The 22,733-nt window shown below is 44.2% G+C and overlaps 1 protein-coding gene and 1 long non-coding RNA gene across 4 annotated transcripts; one reads left to right on the top strand and one right to left on the bottom strand.

The window, feature by feature from the left end:
- Positions 1–2,885: 2,885 nt before the first annotated feature.
- LOC310888688 (transcription factor BTF3) lies at positions 2,886–14,899 on the bottom strand. Of its 2 annotated transcripts, none has more exons than XM_083815642.1 (6): positions 14,766–14,899; positions 14,409–14,477; positions 6,680–6,793; positions 6,267–6,468; positions 3,777–3,827; positions 2,886–3,255 (listed from the first exon to the last, which is right to left on the bottom strand). In XM_083815642.1, the coding sequence occupies exons 2-6, from the start codon at positions 14,475–14,477 to the stop codon at positions 3,209–3,211; spliced, it is 483 nt and encodes a 160-aa protein (XP_083671768.1). In that variant the 5' UTR covers positions 14,766–14,899; the 3' UTR covers positions 2,886–3,208. The 2 variants fall into 2 exon arrangements, with proteins under 2 accessions (XP_083671768.1, XP_083671767.1); XM_083815641.1 differs by having other exon boundaries at positions 14,409–14,480; positions 14,773–14,883.
- Positions 14,900–15,051: 152 nt separating this feature from the next.
- LOC310888692 lies at positions 15,052–22,273 on the top strand. 2 transcript variants are annotated; one of them, XR_014576060.1, is made up of 2 exons: positions 15,052–16,300; positions 19,703–22,273. It is a non-coding gene; the product is annotated as an uncharacterized lncRNA (long non-coding RNA). The 2 variants fall into 2 exon arrangements; XR_014576061.1 differs by having other exon boundaries at positions 19,700–22,273.
- The last annotated feature ends 460 nt before the right edge of the window (positions 22,274–22,733 follow it).

Genomic DNA, 22,733 nt, shown 5'->3' with positions numbered 1-22,733 from the left:
ATAGTAGAATCATAGAATCATAGAATATCCCAAGTTGGAAGGGACCCATAAGGATAACTTATAAGTTATAAGTTATAACTTATAACTTATAAGTTGGAAGGGACCCATAAGTCCAACTCCTGGCACCGCACAGGTCTGCCCAAAAGTTTAGACCACATGACTAAGTGCACAGTCCAATCTCTTTTTAAATTCAGACAGGCTTGGTGCCATGACTACTTCACTGGGGAGCCTGTTCCAGTGTGCAACCACCCTCTCGGTGAAGAACCTCTTCCTGATGTCCAGCCTAAACTTCCCCCGCCTCAGCTTAACACCGTTCCCGCGGGTCCTGTCACTGGTATTTACAGTGAATAGGTCACCTGCCTCTCCACTCCCCTTCGCGAGCAAGTTGTAGACTGCGATGAGGTCCCCCCTCAGTCTCCTCTTCTCCAGGCTGAACAGGCCCAGTGACCTCAGCCGCTCCTCATATGTCTTCCCCTCTAGGCCCTTCACCATCTTTGCTGCCCTCCTCTGGACACTCTCCAACAGTTTCACGTCCTTTTTGTACTGTGGTGCCCAGAACTGCACACAGTACTCGAGGTGAGGCCACACCAGCGCAGAGTAGAACAGGACAATCACTTCCCTCGACTGACTTGCAATGCCGTACTTGATGCATCCCAGGATACGGTTGGCCTTCCTGGCTGCCAGGGCACACTGCTGGCTCATATTCAACTTGCTATCAACCACAACCCCCAGATCCCTCTCTTTGGGGCACTCTCCAGCGTCTCGTCGCCCAGCCTGTACGTATAGACAGGGTTGCCCTGTCCCAGGTGCAGGACCCCGCACTTGCTTTTGTTAAACTTCATGTGGGTTGGTGATTGCCCTGCTCTCCAATCTGTCCAGATCTCTCTGCAACGCCTTTCCACCCTCATCAGAGTCCACAACTCCTCCAAGTTTAATATCATCAGCAACTTTGCTCAAAACACCTTCTAGTCCTACATCCAAATCATTTATAAAAACATTGAAGAGGACTGGCCCTAAAATGGAGCCTTGGGGGACCCCACTAGTGACCGTCCACCAGCCTGATGCGGCCCCATTTACCACAACCCTTTGAGCCCTGCCCGTCAGCCAATTGCTCACCCATCGTATGATGGTTTTGTTTAGCTGTATGCTGGACATTTTGTCCAGTAGGATCCTATGGGAAACTATGTCAAAAGCCTTGCTGAAGTCCAAAAAGATCACATCAGCTGGTTTCCCTTGATCTACTAGATGGGTGATCTTATCATAAAAGGAAATCTAATTTGTTAGGCAGGACCTACCCCTCATGAACCCATGTTGGCTGGGACCAATGACTGCATTGTCCCCCAGGTGCGCTTCAATAACTTCAAGAATCATCCTCTCCATAATTTTACCAGGCACTGACGTGAGACTGACAGGCCTGTAATTGCTAGGGTCTTCTTTCTTACCCTTCTTGAAAATTGGGACAACATTTGCTAGCTTCCAGTCCACTGGGACCTCTCCAGATTCCCAAGATTGTTGAAAAATAATTGAGAGAGGTCCCGCAATAACATCAGCCAGCTCTTTAAGCACCCTGGGATGTATCCCATCCAGACCCATGGACTTGTATGGATCCAGGTGGAGCAGCAAATCCCGCACACGTTCAGGGTCGGTAGGGAGTTTGTCATTCCCACTGTCATAGTCCTCCAGCTCAGTGTACCCTGGGTCCCGAAGCCCATCATCAGTGTTGAAGACAAAGGTGAAGGCGATGTTTAACGTCTCTGCTTTGCCTATGTCATTGTCTGTCAGGAGACCCTCCCCATCTAGTAGTGGACCTATGTTTTCTTTGGTTCTCCTTTTTCTGTTCACATATCTAAAAAAACATTTTTAATTGTCTCTCACAGACATGGCCAGCTTCAACTCTAGTTGGGCTTTGACCCCACGAATTTTCTCCCTACAAACACAAACAGGATCCAGTAATTCCAGAAATTCATTTTATTTCTTCAGTTTAGGAGATTAGAGTGGTAGTTTCACTTTGCTAGGCAGCTGAACTCCACCACAACCGCTCTCACTCCCTCTCCTCAGAAGAGGAGGGAAGGAAGGAAAAAAAACCAAAACAAGTCATGGATTGAGATAAGGATAACTTAAATTAAATGAAAAATAATTATTAAGGTAAAGTTATTAATGTAAAAATCATTTAAATAAAGGGAAAAGGAAAGTGGGGGGGGGGGGCAAGAAAATGCCATGTGGAAGCAGACTTATTCTCTACTTCCCATCGAGTGATGCTTGGCTATGTACCTGAAGCAGGGCCTCTATACACATAGCCGTTGTTCAGGACAAACGTTTTCATAATGAGATCCTGCCTGCCCCTTCCCTTTTTCCGCCTTTTGTTGCTGAATGTGACATCATATCGTATTGAATATCCTTTTGGTCAGTTTAGGTCAGCTGACCTGGTGATGTCCCCTCCCCACCTCTTACCCCCCCCCCCCCCAGCCTGCTGGCTCTTGGGGTGGCGGTTGGAGCTAGTCCTGATGCTCTGCCGGTATTGCTCAGCAATATACAAAACACTGGTGTGATGCCAATGCTGTTCTAGCTGCAAGTGCAGAGCATGGTACTGTATGGGCTGTTGCAGGGAAAGTTAATTATACCCTAGCCCGACCCAGTACAATTACGAAGTGACTTAAACTCATCATTATGTGCTCCCACGTGCCGTAAACAATGGAAAGATCACTAATTAAATCTAAAATGCTGAATTATACACAGATTTTTTATTGAAGCCAGTTTTCTAATTCCACAAGAGGAAGATGCTTTTCTGCAGAAAAGCAATACCCTTTATGATTTAGTATTTATGACTATTTCTCCCCCCACACACACATACTTCTGACAAGAAGCCACATCAAAAAGTTTTGTGGTTTTTTTTTTTAAATGTATTTTTAATTGTATACCAAAGTTCATTAGAGATGGGGTTTTGACTGCATACAAGTTACTCAAAAGTTGTGTCTAGGCAGAGATTCATCAGCAATCTGACTTATTTCAAAGCATAAGTTTATTCAATCAGGCCACAAAAATAATATTGTATACAAACAGTAACTAAGAAGAGCTGCAGGTTCAAGGAGTTTTCAATTACAAGTTTTGAGAACTCATCAGGAAATAAATTCAAATAAAAGTCACAATATAAAATAGCAGCTCCATGTAGCTTTTTTGAGTTTTAACTTTATTCAAAGTGACACTTGGTTCAGTTTGCCTCGTTCTTTGAAGCTTCATCAAAGTTTTCAACAAGATCTAGAAAAATAAACATTGATATCAAAGTTTGATCTGCTTCTGCTTTGCCAAACATATTTTTTTCTCAAGTTCTACTTCATATCAAGCACTTACAACGTTAAAAAAAGTCATCTTATAAAATACAGATCAAATAACGTTTAAGAGCTCCAGGGTTCATTCTTCTTGTCGAGAACTTTTAGAATTATGCATTATAATGAACCACCTACTATCATTTAACTTTACTATACCCACAACTAAGCCAAGTGATACTAAAAAGGCAGTTTCTTCCCAGCCTTCTTATTGAAGATTAAATAATTAACTTAGCCATAGTTATTACTCTTACACAGGACAAATGCTACCTCAAACCAATGGTTCACCTAGTCTCACACTGTGTCTGAAAACAGATACGTAACCCGTTCATAGAAATTCTGTAACAGCAAGTGAATAGTCAATACTCCTTCTGTCGTTGGCCTAACCTTATGCTACACATGTTCTCTCTCAGAAAATCACTTCCTTATCCTCCATTTCATGTTTGTTCTTACCTGGAACTTCATCATCTTCACCAGTATCAAGTGGTGCTTTCTCATCCACAGCTGCAAGAGCAAGTAGTTCCAAAGCATTATTCAAGCTCACCATAGGCATCTTGATTACAAAGTTGTTTTTCTTTGTGTTTTTTTTTTTTTTGAAAACATTATCTAAGAGTCTGAGTTAAGCTGCAATGCTCTAAACAATTCCCCTGCTAAATAAACACAACTAGCCTAGGAAGCTCACATTCCCTTTGTTACTGATCATGCTCAAACAGCCCAACGCTGGAAATGGGAAGATGCATGCTAGAAACAGTTTGCTAGTTACTATCCTGTATCTAGAGCCACTGAGTGCCTTGTAGCTGAAAATGATTACCACACAAGAGCCAAGACCAATTTATCTTAAAAGCATCTTGGTTTACTGACTACTCAGAGGTTCTCAAAGCTTACTTATTTTACAACATCAAGTTATAAGGAAAAGAGATGAGTCCTTATGATCCTTGGGCTTCAAGAAAAATTAAGGTGTAATTTTGAAGCTGCAGGCAGACAGCTATGACTAAAGGCTCTTAAAGATAATCTTGTTCCCTGGAAAAGTCAGAGGAATATGAAACTAGATGCACAATTTTACACTTAATCAATTGAGGTAACCACGTGTTTTGGTCCACATCTCTGCAAACTCAGTCACTATTCCCATTTACTGGAGATACTGGGACTTAATCACGTCCAATGTAGCAGGCCAATTAGTATCTGTGAAACCGTAGCACTCTAATGCTAGGAATACTTAACTCAGGTCCCTGGGTGCCTGTGCCACTACTACTACTGCTATTCTTAGCTGTACTACCTAGGTTAAGCTGTCCCACATTTTCAATCATCTCAGTCTATTCTAATTAATCCTTCTCAGTTTTCAAGGAAAACACGAGGAGAGATGGGTTTATACCAGACCTCTGAAATCACTGTAACCTGATTCCTAGAGAACTAGGACAGATCAATGCAGAAACTTTGGTCTGAAAGGGCTTGTGATGAGGTCATCACTAACTCTTTTTGTTTTTAACAGCAGAAAGCTGTTACCATGTTATTTCCTCCTAAGCTGTCTGCATTTTTCTCTCACCCCTAGAACCAGACTAAGTTTCCTTTAGCACCTACAAATACAGTCATCTCAGATACTTCACTCTTTTGATGTCAGGCTTCCAAATCTAGCAGACAATACTGAATGGAAAGTTTTGTGCAACTACTTTGACATCCACCCAAAGTAGAAAAAAATAGCCATTTACCAAGTCGTACAAAAGGAAGCATTTTAAACAAGCTTCCCTAATATTAAAATTGCACAATTTAGCTTATCCAGAACATACCCATTTTGTTATGAGAAGAAAGATCTTGGTTATGAGAAGAGAGATCTTAGTGGATCATTTTTAACCCTTCAAGTTTTCTTTCTTTCAAGCCCTGCTACTACCACACAGAAGCTACAGAGATGACATTAGGAAGGAGGGACCTGAGCTGCATTGGGAAAGAAGCAGTTTACCACCTCCTGAGAACTACTTCTAGTGGGTTTTTTTTCCGTAGGAAGTTAACAGGAGGGAAGTAACATCAACTTTAGGAATGGAAAAAGAGGCTGTCTTAGCTGACAACAAAGCACAGAAAAAAAGAAATGTAACAATCAAGTTCATTACTACCAGAAACTGGACACCTTGATAAGCTTCTTCATTTTCTGTGTTTTGGAAGTCCATTCCTTCCAAGGTATGGAACAAAGTATTTGAGAAGAGGAAGTAGGAAGACCCTACCTGCAGGACATGAGGAACATTCCCAGTGTCTACAAGCCTGTCTTTTTCCTCCCAATTCTCAACCTATAGCAGTACCACCTTTTCCAAACACCACATACTTAAGTTTCTCCTCTACTTTTCCCACACAATTCTAGGGAGAAACTGAATGTTTGTTCTTTTACTAATTTAAGGATAGAATAGAAGTTGGCATATCCAGCTTAATGCTCATACCAGTCCTGTTCTCTACACTGTCCTACACACATACAGAAATTATAACATTTTCAGATGAAAACTGTGTAATTCCCTCTTAGCTATCAAAAAGCCCACACAAGAAATACCTTCATCATACCTGTGAGGATGCAAAGCATTACCAAGATGCCTGTCCTCAAGTCACTCATGTTTCCATTCAAAGTGGAAAAACAAACATATTCAAAACATATCTTTTAAGAATTTAACTCTTCCAGAGTTAAATACGGTAGCCACATCAAGAAGTAAGCTACCATGAAATCAACTCCAGCAACAACTTTCTAGACCTAGAACAACTGCAAGATATACTGAGAAACAGGTGCATCTGCTTTATTCAGTTATATGCTTTGTTGGATTTGAGCTATAAATAAGATCTGAGTTCCATTTCTTTATAATCACGTTAAAATACGTTTGCAGAAAGTAGGAGTGCATTGAATTTCACTGCAGCTATACAAGTAAGCCTATGAATGCACTTCATGCTGTCAGCAGACAAGTTTCAACTTACATTGCTTGGGTAGGGCTTCTGCCAATCTCCTCAGGCTGGAGAGACTGTCAGCTCCAAGCTGATTTAAGATACTAGGAAGCATTTCTGTCAGCTGCTTTGTCTCAGCATGGCCAGTAATAGTGAAAGTGTTAGCAGCCAGAGATGCCTGAACTTTAGGGTTATTGAAGTGAATGACTGTTCCTTGGTTGGTAAACATATTTACCTGAAAGAAAAAAAAAAAATCCAATACACTTCAAGCAGTTTAGCATGATTTTTCAATTTAACAGGAAACTAGCTGAAGCTCCTAGAGCTCAATAAAGACTTACTAATATACTTAAACAGACCAGATTAAGATGTTAATTACCAGAAAATTAATATTGATACATTTTATATTTCTATATAGAAAAGCATTTTTTCCCCTTTGAAGCAGTTACCTCTTCAATACCAGAAATATTGTTAACTCCCAGTTTCTTCAAAGAAAACTGAAGTTTCTTGTCATCTCCTGTAGCTGTTCTGTGGACCACCTTCTTCTTTCTGCGGGCAGTACCCTTTGCAGAAAGTAAAATAAAATTAGTATTGTCCTGGTTCCAGTTAGGACAGAGTTAAGTAGCTCATAGTAGCTGGTAGGGTGCTATGTTTTGGATTAGGATGAGAAGAGCGCTGATAACATGCTGATGTTTTAATTGTTGCAGAGCAGTGTTTACACCAGGCCAAGGACTTTTCGGCTTCTCGCTCTGTCCTGCCAGCGAGCAGGCTGGGGGTGCAGCAGGAGCTGGGAGGGGACAGACCCAGGACAGCTGACCCAAACTGGCCAAAGGGGTATTCCATACCATCTGACGTCAAGCTAAACAATATATAGGGGTGGCTGGCCGGGGTGGGGGGGCCGGCTGCTCGGGGATAGGCTGGGCATCGGTCAGCGGGTGGTGAGCAATTGCATTGTGCATCACTTGTTTTCTTACACATTATTATTATTAATACTATTATCATTATCACTATTATTATTATTATTGTTATTATTATATTCCTTATATTCCTTATATTATTATATTCCTGTCTTAATAAACTGTCTTTATCTCAACTCACCGGCTTCACTTTCCCGTTTCTCTCCCCCATCCCAGAGAGGGAGGGGGGAGGGTGAGCGAACGGCTGTGTGGTGTTTAGCTGCCAGCCGGGTTAAACCACAACAAGTATTTAGGTAGTTCTTCACAAACTCCAATCCTCAGAGTCACATAACTTCTCTGCAGTCATCCACAAATCAACTTAATATACAAAGTCCCGTTTCTGTGTTATGGCGCACACCACTCCACCCTTCCAACCACACTGCAGCAGTCTTTCCCTTCCTATAAGGCAAGCTTTGCATGCTCCTGAGAAGCGTGTAGCTTTTAGAAAGTAATACACTAGAGAAGGTTCATTCCACAATTTCTCATGGGAATTCTGCAGCATCGTACTTAAAAAAGAAAAATTGCAAGTTTACCCTCAACTGTTATCACAGGCATAAAACCGAAGACTGAGCACAGCCTTCTGTAAATTCTAAGACCTATGACCAACCTTCTATGATGTGATCCTGTCTTATATAATCTGTGCCATGTTCTCCCTTCTCCTCTATATCCGTTCGGAGAATGTGCTAAAATCTGTGTTCGTTTTTGTTTGTTTTCTTTTTTAATTTGCTGTGTTGTAAAGCACTGGCCTTGAGTATAATCTGGTATTCAGGCCCTGCATTGTTATCATTTTGGTCTCCTGGAAATTATCTTTTTGGGAATATTCAAAATTACACTGTCTTCCTTTCCTGATCTGGAAGTCAGTTTATGAATAATATCAGGAATGGTACCTCCTCCTTCTTTCCCCATGGACTACTTGCAGCAGCTTTTGAGTACTTTGAATACCCATGGGTAACCAACATACTCCTATTGCTAGGTCTGCACAATGTGTTTCTCTTTCTCCCTAAGGTTAAGCAATTAGTTAAGAATACCACCCAGGAATCTGCCCCAAGACAGTGTGGTTGTGGGTGGCAAGGTATGTGGGAGGATATGGGCAGGTACCTGTCACAGTTGTCTCCTCCGATGGTTTTGAACTTCACCCCTGAACAAGTGCAAAATCCTAAAAAACTGATAGAATGTTTGGAAGACGTATGCCCTGACCTTCACAGTGCTGGAGAATTCCAGCTTGCTGCACTGCAGGAGACCTGCATGGATGAACAGGGAGCTCCTGGTGAAGCTCAGACAGAAGAAGGAAGTTTACAGCATGTGGAAAAAGGGACAGGCCACTTGGGAGGAATATAGGGACACTGTCAGCGTATGCAGAGATGCGACAAGGAAGGCTAAGGCCCATTTGGAATTAAATCTAGCAAGGGATGTCAAGGACAACAAGAAGGGCTTCTTTAAATACATCAGTAGAAAAAGGAAGACTGGGGAAAATGTTGGCCTGCTGCTGAATGGGGCGGGTGCCCTGGTGACAAAGGATATAGAGAAGGCAGAGTTGCTGAATGGCTTTTTTGCGTCAGTCTTTACTGCTAAGATAAGCCCTCAGGAATCTCAGACTCTGGAGACAAGAGAGGAAGTCCAGAGAAAGGAGGATTTCCCTCGGTCGAAGAGGATCATCTAAGCAAACTTGACATCCGCAAATCCACAGGCCCCAATGGAACGCACCCATGGGTGCTGAGGGAGCTGGCCAATGTTATTGCTAGGCCACTCTCCATCATCTTTGAAAGGTCATGGAGAACAGGGGAGGTGCCTGAGGACTGGAAGAGAGTCAATATCACGCCAGTCTTCAAAAAGGGCAAGAAGGAGGACCCAGGCAACTACAGGCCAGTCAGCCTCACGTCCATCCCTGGAAAGGCGATGCTCATCCTGGAGATCATCTCCAAGCATGTGGAGGATAAGGTGATCAGGAGTAGTCAGCATGGAGTCACCAAGGGGAAATCATGCTTAACCAATTTGATAGCTTTCTATGATGAGATGACTAGCTGGGTAGATGAGGGGAGAGAAGTGGATGTGGTCTACCTTGACTTCAGCAAGGCTTTTGACACTGTCTCCCATAACATCCTCATAGACAAGCTCAGGAAGTGTGGGATGGATGAGTGGACAGTGAGGTGGATGGATAATTGGCTGGATGGCAGAGCTCAGAGGGTTGTGCTCAGTGGTGCTGAGTCTAGTTGGAGGCCTGTAGCTAGCGGTGTCCCCCAGGGGTCAGTACTGGGTCCAGTCTTGTTCAACTTATTCAACAACGACATGGATGATGGAACGGGAGTGCACCCTCAGCAAGTTTGCTGACAACACAAAGGTCGGAAGAGTGGCTGATACTCCAGAGGGCTGTGCTGCCATTCAGAGGGACCTTGACAGGCTGGAGGGTTGGGCCGAGAGGAACCTCATGAAGTTCAACAAGGGCAAGTGCAGGGTCCTGCACCTAGGGAGGAATAACCCCAAGCACTAGTACAGGCTGAGGGCTGACCTGCTGGAGAGCAGCTCTGCAGAGGAGCCTGGGAGTCCTGGTGGACAGCAGGCTGACCACGAGTCAGCAATGCGCCCTTGTGGCCCAGAAGGCCAACGGTATCCCGGGGTGCATTAGGAAGAGTGTTGCCAATAGGTCAAGGGAGGTGATCCTGTCCCTCTACTCAGCCCTGGTGAGGCCTCACCTAGAGTATTGTGTCCAGTTCTGGGCTCCCCAGTACAAGAGGGACGTGGAACTACTGAAGCGAGTCCAGAAGAGGGCTACGAAGATGGTTAGGGGACTGGAGCACCTGTTGTACGAGGACAGGCTGAGAGCTGGGCCTGTTTATCCTGGAAAAGAGAAGACTGAGGGGAGACCTCATCAATGTGTATAAATATCTGAGAGGAGGGTGTCAAGAGGGTGGAGGCAGTCTCTTTTCAGTTGTGCCCAGCGACAGGACGAGAGGTGACAGGCACAAACTGAATCACAGGAAGTTCTGGCTGAATATGAGAGGGCACTTCTTTACTGTGAGGGTGAAAGAGCACTGGAACAGGTTGCCCAGAGAGGTTGTGGAGTCTCCTTCTTTGGAGATATTCAAAATCCACCTGGATGCCATCCTGTGCAACGTGCTCTAGGTGATCCTGCTCGGCAGGGGGGTTGGACTAGATGGTCTTCAGAGGTCCCTTCCAACCTCATCCGTTCTGTGATTCTGTGATTTTTTCTGACGGATGAAAAGCTCGATGTGAGTTGGCAGTGCGTGCTTGCAGCCCAGAAGGCCAACTGCATCCTGGGCTGCATTAAAAGAGGAGTGGCCAGCAGGTCGAGGGAGGTGATTGTCCCCTTCTACTCAGCCCTTGTGAGGCCCCACTTGGAGTACTGCGTCCAAGTCTGGAGCTCCCAGCACAAGAAGGATGTGGAGCTGTTAGAGCAGATCCAGAGGAGGGCCACAAAGATGATCAAGGGGCTGGAGCACCTCTCCTACAAAGAAAGGCTGAGAGAGCTGGGGCTGTTCAGCCTACAAAAGAGAAGGCTCTGGGGTGACCTCACTGCAACCTTTCAGTACTTCAAGGGGACTTATAAAAAAGATGGAGAGTGACTCTTTGTTCAATCAGATAATGACAGGACAAGGGGGAATGGTTTTAAACTAAAAGAGGGGAGATTTAGATTAGAGGCTAGGAGGAAGTTCTTTGCTCAGAGGGTGGTGAGGCACTGGAACAGGTTGCACAGAGAGGTTGTGGATGCCCCATCCCTCGAGGTGTTCAAGACCAGGTTAGATGAGGCCCTGAGCAACCTGATCTAGTGGATGGTGTCCCTGCCTATGGCAGGGTGGTTGGAACTAGATGATCTTTGTGGTCCTTTCCAACTCAGGCCATTCTATGATTCTATGATCTTTAGAGGTCCCTTCCAACCTCGGCTATTCTGTGATTCTGTGATTGTACTATGTGATCCTGTTTTATGTGGTTCATGCAATAGAATAGAATAGTTCAGTTGGAAGAGACGTCCAAAGATCATCTAGTCCAACTGCCTGACCACTTCAGGGCTAACCAAAATTTAAAGCATATTAAGAGACAGGTACACCCTTTGCTGGGTTAAAAACTGTATGGACAGATGGGCCCAGAGAGCAGTAGTGAATGGAGTGAACAATTAGTGAAGAATACCACCCAGGATTCTACCCCGAGGCAGCATGGTGGTGGGTGGCAAGGTGGGCGGGAGGATATGGGCAGGTACCTGTCACAGTTGTCTCCTCCGATGGTTTTGAACTTCACCCCTGAACAAGTGCGAAATCCTAAAAAAATGACAGAATGATTGAAAGATGTATGCCCTGACCCTCACAATGCTGGAGAATTCCAGCTTGCTGCACTGTGCTGGGACCTGGCCTGCACCTATCAAACGGCAGTTAACACTACCCAGCACCCTCAAATGGAGGAGGAGGTCTCTGAATCCGATGACCAGATAACACACACTTTGGCTAACCCAGAGGGCCAACTGTCAATGGTAACATTCGCCCCCATAGTCAAGACAAAACAATGGAAGGGGAAGTGTGAGGGACCATTCAGAGGGACCTTGACAGGCTGGAGGGCTGGGCCGAGAGGAACCTCATGAAGTTCAACAAAGGCAAGTGCAGGGTCCTGCACCTGGGGAGGAATAACCCCATGTACCAGTACAGGCTGGGGGCTCATCTGCTGGAAAGCAGCTCTGCAGAGAAGGACCTGGGAGTCCTGGTGGACAGCAGGTTAACCATGAGCCAACAATGTGCCCTTGTGTCTAAGAATGCCAATGGTATCCTGGGTGCATTCGGAAGAGTGTTGCCAGCAGGTTGAGGGAGGTGATCCTTCCCCTCTACTCAGCCCTGGTGAGGCCTCACCTGGAGTACTATGTCCAGTTCTGGGTTCCCCAGTACAAGAGGGGCATGGAGCTCTTGGAGTGAGTGCAGCGGAGGGCTACGAAAATGACAAGGGGACTGGAGCATCTCTCATACAAGAAGAGGCTGAGAGAGCCGGGCCTGTTTAGCTTAGAGAAGAAAAGACTGAGAGAGGATCTTATCAACACATACAGATATCTGAAGGGAGGGTGTGTCAAGAGGATGGGGCCAGACTCTTTTCTTTTCAGTGGTGCCCAGCAACAGGACAAGAGGCAACAGATACAAACTGAAGCACAGCAAGTTCCATCTGAACATTAGGAAGAACTTCTTTTCTGTGCAGGTGACAGAGCACTGGCACAGGTTGTGGAATCTCTTTCTCTGGAAATATTCAAAACCTGCCTGGATGTTATCCTGTGCAACACACACTAAGTGACCCTGCTTGGTAGGGGGGTTGGACCAACCTCAACCATTCTGTGATTCTGTAATTTGTCTTTAGATCACATGAAGCTAAAACGTGGAAGACTACAACTCAAAAATTTAGTCTTTTGTCTAGAAAGCTTTATGTAGATTCCCTGTTCCCTGACAGTAATGAAAGAAATGGCTTCATTCATGTACCTTGACTACCACACAAATCGAGCAACATAAGGCCTATGTTAAATTTCTCTGGACAAAAAACTTCTCAGTAAGTTTTTACAAATTGTCTTGAATCAAAGGCTATGTAGGAACATGTACCTCCCCCCCACACACACTTTTACCTATACTACATACAGATATCAAGCTTCAGACAATCTGAAGTTAATTTGAAGTGAATAGCTGCTGCTTTTATCTCCGCAAATTTAAGCTTCTGAAGATTACAGGATTTTAGTAAGCAAATTCTACCCTGATCAAGCTGAGACATGCTGTTCACACCCCTCTACCTCTGTACTGAACAATGTGGATACAGCAGACCACAGATTCATTTGCCAGTCTTCTAAGAAGGTTTGGAAGAGAAGACATGATGTTTAGCTGTACCAACACCCTATACAAAAATCTCAAATTACACATGAAGTGCAATACCCCTCCACCTAAATATAATATTTAGCTTGTAAGATCTGCAGCCTTGCAATGTCACGAAAATTTTTCAGCAGAGAACGTGCAGCCTTTTCACACAAGCAGAAATTACTCTTCCCCCTTAGCTGATTACTTTGGGTGTGGAGGAGGCAATCTCCATTTATACGGTGACTTTGTCACGAAGAATTCTAGTAATCATTTCCAGTTATAAAACCAACAAACAAAAAACCATCAAGCTCAGACATTCAAAGTATTGCATACGGGCTGCTGCAAGTAAAGTTAACATCCCAGCCAGACCCAGTATAAGTATTTCACAGGCCAATTTCAAAGCTGAATGGCAGCATCACCAGCATATTATAAGCATCACTTAATGTCTCTAGAAGACCTATATTGAGCACAGAGTTGTAAGAGCTGCAATCTGAATGCATACTCTTACATGATCAATGACAGAAACGTGTTAGAATACATGTCAGTAACATACACATAATCAACAATATAATAGTTTTCTGGTTAACTAGTAACCCATTTAAAGAACATGCAAAATCATCAAGCTAGTTAAAAACTAGTTTTCCTCTGATTTAAGGCTAAGTCTCCAGCTGAAGACAAAAACTTCCACACAGAAATGAAAGCTACTGGAGACTGTCAGTAATAGTTCTGTTGAATAGTTCGTATTCCAAAATAACACATGTATATTTCCTCAAATATATAAACCAATATTAACGAGTCCTTGCTAAAAAACTCAAACCGTAACTTAAACATTTGCTAGCATACACATGTTCAAAGTCTTTCCTTTTTTTTTTTCCCCGATTATAAGTGTATCCAAATGTCATGATAAAATAAGAGGGTCTTCCAAGCGCATTATACTTCCTAATTCTACAATAATAAGAGCATGACAAGTACAGAAATTTCAGCTGTCCTAAAAGGCAAGAAAACTGCCATGGTCAACTTAAGGATGTACGACTTGAATTTGGAACATAACCCTCTAAAATTTATTATGAGAGCTATACCTGAGCTCACTTGCTCTAAGGTCTACTTCAAACCTTAAGTGCCTTCTAACTGCCCATACAAGAACATATGCTTCTAATCAGCTATAACATAGCAAATCCGAACAGAAAAAGCTGGAAGTTCATCTCCTACATTCTGCTTCCGTTGAACTGACTAGAGATCACTGCAGCAGGGCAGCTTCCCCTACAGTCAAGCCAAACTGAGAGCCCTCAGGACTGCTCCCCACCCAAGCTTTCAGGACCTCGTGTCCCAGGCCCTGCATGTGGGCAGAGACGTACAGTCTCACGGGCCAGGAGACAGGAAGGGGAAGCAATTCCTACCTTGCCACCAATGCGCACTTGAGCCTGGAGCTTGGCAAGCTTTTCTTGATTCATGATTGTTTCTTTCATCTGCAGAAGCAACAAGAAAGCCTATGAAACAAGCCAGGAAGCACCCAACAGCACAAGCCACAGCAACCCAGCGGTGGAGCAAGTATGCATCAGTCTATGCAGCCACACACTCCCCAGCAGGAAGACGCCCCAACCCCGCCATGGCGGGACGGAGAAAATAGTCTGCTCGCGCGCAGCACCTCAGCCCATAACCGTCTTTCCTTTACTATTCCCCTCCCCCCCAGCCACCGCCGCCATCCCCAGACACGTAACGAACCCTCCCAACCACCCCCACGGTCTCCCTTGTACCTTCCTGGGGCAAGCACAGCGCTACCGAAACGGGAAAAAACACGAAAACCGCAAACAGGAACAAGGGGCCAAGTACAGCCGCGGCAGATAGCCAGATGGCGGCCGGAAGGGAGGTACGCCGTGTCGCACAGCGCATGTGCAGTCACCTCCTCCTCTGCGGCGGTGGGCAGAGCTGTCACCGTCACCGCGGGAGAAGTTAGGGGTTGCTCAGGTGGTGCCGTCCCTGTAGCAAATGCTTGCGGAGATCTTTAGACTCCTGCATGCCGCAGCTCAAAAAGAAAATTGATTTGTACGGTCGAGTGAGGGTGTGAGGCTAAGCCCCCGGCCCCTGGAATGGGATCGATTCTTCCCTGCGTCCGGCTCAATGAGTGGTCCCTAGCACATGGCTGTACTTCTCAGCCCCTTTCTGGCTTTCAGCACCTGTCGTTTCCTTTTGTAACTTGTCACCCTGTCTTAGATTGTTTTTCTGCCGTCAGCAGAAATCCTTCATGATTCTTGGAGTATTTATTTTTTACTTAAAAAAAAACACATTTAGATGTAGTACTTTTGTCTTGTTTATGTTCCTGTGTCCATGTTTTTTCTTCTTTCGACCCTGCCTCCCCCCCCTTTTTTTTTCTTTCAGTGATCCATCTGGGGCAATGCTGCACTAAACAGCTGCTGCAATGTGGCCTTCCAGGCACAAAGCCAGTCCTTCATCACCAAAATCAAACCACGTAGACTTTTTTTCAAGGCTGTGTGTAACCACAGCCTATATGGTGATTCATTTCCTTTTACAATTCTTCCATCCTAGTTCTTTTGCTTTGACTCTGCATCCTCTTTTATGTTATCAATCACCTGTAAGGAATGCTCCAGCAATTCGTGCCACTAGGGGATTTGAAGGGTTAACATTGAGGCCTGGGTTTAGGTGAGAAGAGAACAAAGGGATTTCTTCAGAGAAAAACTGCTGACTCTGCACGGACGTGCAGTAACTTCTGACAGCCGACCAAGAGACCACTAGATAAGGAAGAAGAATATGAGCCTCCCTGTCCGAGCGGCCCCCGAGAGACTAACAGAGACTGATAAGCAGGCGCACCTGGGAGGACTTTGGATTCGGGAAACCAATTATAATAACCCTGCCTCTTCTAGAAGTAGTAATGAATATGTATTAGCCTAGGAGCATAAAAACCAGCCGCCTTACGTAACAGGTGTGCGTCCTGGTGGAGCAGAGACTCCCGGCGCACCCAGCGCTGTTTGCTTGCCTCTATTCATTTAATAAATTGTAAACTTTGATTGTAATCCTATTTGGGACTCAGTCATTTATAACAATTGGGGGCTCGTCCGGGATGGTCTTGGTTCCTGAATTCTGACTTGATCTAGGAGGGGCGCCCCCACCATTTGGTGGCTCCTGTTCGAGTCAGGTCGGGGCTAATGCCATCTTGAACCTGAATAAGGGCAAGCAAAGATTTAGATTTTTTTATGAGCTCCCTTTGCCGGCTGCAGCACTATATTTTGCCCGTAATTCTGCGCGCGAAGATCTGAACGAAGATGACGGAGTCGTAAGTATTTAAGGCGTATACCGTTCGGTTGGGTGGGATTCGGTTGCCTGTGTGTGTGTGAGAGTGTGATTGAGACGGAACGTAGTTCCGAAGCGATTGTGGAGGTCTTCTAACCGCGGTTCCAATCTCCCGCGAGGGACTTGGCCGATGAAGGACCGAAGCGATTCCTATAGGATTCGTGGGTGGGTGATAGGTCCTAAACCCCCTGCAAGACACTCTCACTAAGGCAACCAAGGGCTGTAGGAAGTGCCACAGTAAAATTCCTAGATGGGTCAGACAAAATTGAAGACCCGGGACCAGAGAAAAGGGAGCAAATTACCAGACATACCACCAGAAAGTCCATTAGGGATAATGATTAGAAATTGGAACGATAGGGGCCCCAGAAAAGGAAAAAAGTAAATTAAAAATGGTCCAGTATTGTATGATAGAATGGCCAAAGTAGCCTTTAAGACCACATGTCTTTTGGCCCGTTTTCAGATCCTTTGAAGACTGGGTTTGCCAGGCCTTAAATATACATGTTAATTCAAAGGAACCTTTTTAGCCAGGAGGAAAGTGATTATGCAGGATTATGGATCAGGACCTCACGTCCTTTTCCAGCCTCAATATTTACACTAAAAACAGATGAGAAGTTTGAAGAAGAAGAAAAAAAAAAAAAAGGAAAAAAAAGATGATGAATGGGAGTCATTGGATAACCTACCACCTCTATATCCTAACAATCCACCCCCGGTGGTGCATCTTGTAATCCTGTTTTGTTCTTAAATGTTTTGACTGTGTCAAGGAGGAAGGTGGGAGCATTATCTAAGTAACAGTTTAGAAGTTTGGGTATATTCGCGGTGGTGTTCGGTCAGTTTCCCAAGTATGGGGGGAGGGGGGCTGACTGATTATCAAAGTGGTAGAACGGAGAGTCACTTCTTTGGTGGTTCGGGCCTGAGCCCTGGGAATTTGGTAAGAAGGGGGAGAGCGAATTTATTTAGGCCTCAATACCTTTTAAACCCCCATCTCGACGGATACACAGGAGTGATTCCTTGTTTCGTGTGGGCTTACTAACAAAGTGCATGAGAAAAATTAGCATTCGGCTTGAAATTCGGTCTTGTTGAAATGTAAATTTTGTGGAAAAGGTGTTATTGTTTGTCTAGAAGACCGAAGGCTGAGTGCTTCAGGTGTTTTTCCGAAGACCTGCGGATTTATGATTGGAATGGGGCTCATTAATAATCTGAAATAGTAAAGTTTGTATGTGGAAAGAAGAGTTTAATCCCAGAGAACTGGGACATTTGGGAAGAAGATTGGGAAAAGATAGTAAAAACCTGCAATAAAAAGGTTTGCGTGGAAATTGAAACAAGGGACAGTAACTAATATAAATAAATAAAAGGGAATGGGAAATCAAGGAAATGGGTAAAATCCAAAAAAAGACGTCCTAAAAAAAAAAAAAAAAAGAGCCTCCTTGGGTGCATATTGGCACATTGGAAGGATATTGTTAGAAATGGGGGCACAGAAAGCAAGAGGACTTTCACTAAGTATTGCAATCAATGGTGGCCACTATATAAACTAAATGGCCACTTTATGGATCAATCGACTATAACAGTGTCTTGCAATTAATGTTGTTTTTGAGGAGAGAAGGAAAATAGGATGAAATGTTGTATACTGAGTTGTTTCAGCATCTTGGAGGGAAAAGGTTTGGAATTAAGTTGGCCCCTGACTGAGCCTTTGGTGTTGGCATTAGAAAAGTACGGGCTGGAGAAAGATAAAGGAAGTGTTAAAAGGATTGTTGAAGGTGTTAAAGGTTGTGTGGCATGTAGTATTTAACAGAGCTGTTTGATGCTGAATGAGCAGGGAAAGAGGATGTAGGAATGCTAATAGTTCCGCCTCAACCCGAGGCTGAGATCTCAAAATCACGGTGTGAGCCCTCTGGGGCGGAGGGACCATGATGGGTCCGAGAGAGTTGTCGTGGAAACAGAAAAGCAGCTAACTCTTGAAACAACCTGAGTTCCTGTGTGAGCTCAGATTGCCAATGGGACCGCTCAGGGAACTTTCAACGATTGCATTCCCCTGACCGACCCCCTCACTGAGACCCTAATCACCCCGGAAATTATGTAAATACTAAAATCTGGTTAAATTGGCTATTGGGAATTGAGAATCTGTTCCAACAAGGTCCAAAAGAAACCCCTATGGAATTTATGGAATTTTTGAATTTCTGGACCAACTTTGAAATGCAATGAAAAAAAAAAAATGGACCTGGCTTAAAAAAAAAAAAAAAAGAGAGAGGCAACTGGCTAACCTCTTTCCAGGGCAATCAGCCCCTGATATCAGAAAGAAATTGTCTTAGGCTGCAGGACAAACAACAGTCAGGAATGATGGGGACCTGGGGCATCTACCCTAGCAGGTCCACTAGTTGAAATAAAGCTAGGAAACGAAGACAGGCTTGAATTTTTTGTTGGTTATGGGAGCTTCTTTCTCTGTGTTAATTAGGCTGTAAATGTAATAGGAGCAACATATTCAGTGTTAAATAGTTTAAAAGGACGATTAGGAACTAAGACAACTACAATAATTGGAGCCACAGGGAAAGAGGAAGAATGGTCATTCTTACGACCCCTTGATTTGCGTTTTGGGGGTGAGGAACTAACCCATAAATTTTAGTATGTACCAGAATGCCCGATGCCACTCTTGGGACGGGATCTATTAGCCAAATTAGATGCAACAATAACCTTTGAGGATGGAGAATTAATAATGAAGGTACCTGAGTCCAAAGTAGGCCAAATCCTAATGATCAAAGATAAACCCTTTGTTAATATTCCAAGAGAAGTAGAAAATGCAGTTATAGCAACAGTACGGGAAACAGATGTACCAGGGAAGTCGAAACTGGCACAACTGGTAAAGGTGGAATTAAAGGAAGGAGCCAAACCTGTTTGAATCAAACAATATCCACTTAAGATAGAAGCTAGGCACGGGAATAGTGAAAATTATTGACAAATTTCTCAAATATCAGATTCTGGAAGAATGTAAATCGGAATACAATACTCCAATTTTTCCAGTAAAGAAGCCGAATGGCGAGTATAGATCTGTACAAGATCTTAGAGCAATAAATGAAATAACAAAGGATATTCACCCAGTAGTAGCTAATCCTTACACATTGTTAACATCTGTGAAAGGGAAATATAAATGGTTTACCGTGATAGATTTAAAGGATGCCTTCTTTTGCATACCTCTTGATAAAGATAGTAGAAAATTATTTGCCTTCAAATGGGGAAACGTATTGAAGTTTTTGGACCACATATGGTAACAACCGTTTTGGAACAAAGGGGGGGGGGCACTGGTTATCACCCAGCCGGATGATGAAATATCAGGCAATCCTAACTGAACAAGATGACATAACCTTGAAAACGACTAACCTGTTATATCCAGCAGTATTTCTAGGAACCGTTCCAGAAGAAGGACCGTTGGAACACAACTGTGTGGAAATAATCGAACATACGCCAGCCACAAAGATTTGAAGGATGTACCCCTTGAAAGGTATTCAGTGGGAATACCACACTCCGTGGCACCCACAAAGCTCAGGGAAAGTAGAAAGGATGAATCAAACAATAAAACAACAATTGGCTAAGTTAATGATCGAGACACAGCTGCCCTGGACGAAATGCTTACCATTGGCACTTTTAAACATAAGAACTAAACCACACAGTGAGACTGGATTATCATCACATGAAATGTTATATGGTATGCCTTATTCTCAAGGGATGCCCCTAGGGAACAATGTAGTTGAGGATCATAGTATCCAGAAATACATAATTACCATTGGAAGGAGATTACAGGAGATAAGAGAAATTGGGATGATGACTCAGACACCACCTTTAGGATTTGCTATTCATAAAATACAACCAGGAGACAAGGTCTTAATAAAAACCTGGAGAGAAGAATCATTGAACCCCCGATGGGAGGGACTGTACCTTGTTTTACTTACTACTGAAACAGCTGTGAGAACAGCAAGAAGGGGTTGGACCCACGCATCCAGAATAAAAGGACCAATAACTACCGAAGCCTGGAGGGTTGAGTCCACTCCTGGGGAACTGAAACTGAGACTAAAGAGGAACTGATATCCCAGCAGTGAGGTTCTGCATGAATTAAGGGCACTGGATAAAGAGGACAAGGCTGAAGGGAGGAAAGGGAGAAGGCAAGACCGGGGTAGGACCCTCCACTGCGGCATGTATGGTCTACCGAGGGAGGCAACCCCTATGGGTATTGACCGCCGAGTGAGAGTGCCTCGACCGGACTTCTCCCGCGCTAAGATCAGGTTGTCCTGAGAAAAATAACATGAGAACCTTTTAAACCCATAATAAAATTGTGATTAGTTTTTCCAGGAGCTGGATCACCCTGAAGGGCTGAATGGTAACACAAGCTCTGAAAGCGGGCCCAACCCCATGATTGAAGGAGCTTCCCACACTCTCAAGATTGGACGGCGAAAAAGGCTTATAATATGACAGGTCGCCAAAGAGAACTGAATTGTGACTGTAAGTGGAAACCCAACGTGGGAGCTTGGAAGCGTGCATATACGAGTACAAACGGGGCAGACATTGTAACAGGACCACTCGGTAACAAGGACACTCTGTATTATCACACCCCAAAGGGTAAAGATGGATGGGATGGTCATTTTCCAAACGGGACGTGGGCCCTAAAGGGACATTATTGGGTGTGTGGCAAACATGCTTAGAAGAGGCTACCCGGAAACTGGTCGGGAATATGCTATGTGGGGTACATAAGACCCTTGTTCTTTTTATTGTCACAAACACAAGGAAATCATTTAGGAATAAGATTATATGATGACCTGAACAGACTAAAACGATCTATTGATACTTCCTTATCCGGGGATAGTGCCCAATCATACAGCATTATGGGCCAGCTACCTGGAACCCAAATGAATTGGTATCAGGAGCCCGAGAACCTATTTATAATTTGAACCGAATAATTAGGTCGCAAGCTATCCTCGAAGTTGTAACCAATCAAACAGCGACGGCCTTGGATCTTCTGGCTGATCAGTCCACTCAGATGAGGAATGCTATCTTTCAACGTAGAATGGTCATAGACTATTTACTAGCAGAAGAAGGGGGAGTGTGTGGAAAACTGAACGATTCTAATTGTTGTTTACAAATTGATGATAATGGAAAAGTAGTTAAGCAGATAACAAAAGAAATTAAAAAGCTAGCCCACGTCCCAGTACAAACTTGGAAGGGTATGGATTGGGATTTCTTTTCATGGTTGCCCGGTGGACCATGGGTTAAAAGAATGCTATTTTTATTTTTATGTGGTGTAATGACATTATTGTTTATACCTTGTATGATACCTTGCTTTATGTTGTTGATACGGCGGATAATAAATAGCACCCAATTTGTGATGACTTTGCGAGAGAAAAGGTGATGTGTCGATAATGATGCTTAAGAAATGGACACCCCGAGAACTGACTGATGAAATCCAATTGCTACTAACAAAAGTTGAAGAAGAGACACGAATTGATGATATTAAAAAAAAAAGGGAGGAATTGTAAGGAATAGTCCAGCAATTCGTGCCACTAAGGGGTGTGAAGGGTTAACATTGAGGCCTGGGTTTAGGCGAGAAGAGAACAAAGGGATTTCTTCAGAGAAAAACTGCTGACTTTGCACGGACATGCAGTAACTTCTGACAGCCGGCCAAGAGACCACTAGATAAGGAGGAAGAATATGAGCCTCCCTGTCCGAGCGGCCCCCGAGAAACTAACAGAGACTGATAAGCAGGCGCACCTGGGAGGACTTCGGATTCGGGAAACCAATTATAATAACCCTGCCTCTTCTAGAAGTAGTAATGAATATGTATTAGCCTAGGAGCATAAAAACCAGCCGCCTTACGTAACAGGTGTGCGTCCCGGTGGAGCAGAGACTCCCGGCGCACCCAGCGCTGTTTGCTTGCCTCTATTCGTTTAATAAATTGTAAACTCTGATTGTAATCCTATTTGGGACCCAGTCATTTATAACATGATAATAGTATTAATAATAATAATGTGTAAGAAACAAGTGATGCACAATGCAATTGCTCACCACCCGCTGACCGATGCCCAGCCTATCCCCGAGCAGCCGGCCCCCCACCCCGGCCAGCCACCCCTATATATTGTTTAGCATGACGTCAGATGGTATGGAATACCCCTTTGGCCACTTTGGGTCAGCTGTCCTGGGTCTGTCCCCTCCCAGCTCCTGCTGCACCCCCAGCCTGCTCGCTGGCAGGACAGAGCGAGAAGCCGAAAAGTCCTTGGCCTGGTGTAAACACTGCTCTGCAACAATTAAAACATCAGCATGTTATCAGCGCTCTTCTCATCCTAATCCAAAACATAGCACCCTACCAGCTACTATGAGGAAAAATTAACTCTGTCCTAACTGGAACCAGGACACCCAGGGACACCATGGGGGTTGGCGGC

Source organism: Anser anser (assembly GCF_964211835.1).
Source record: "Anser anser genome assembly, chromosome: W".
NCBI lineage: Eukaryota > Metazoa > Chordata > Aves > Anseriformes > Anatidae > Anser > Anser anser.
This window is presented reverse-complemented; position numbering and strand designations above follow the sequence as displayed.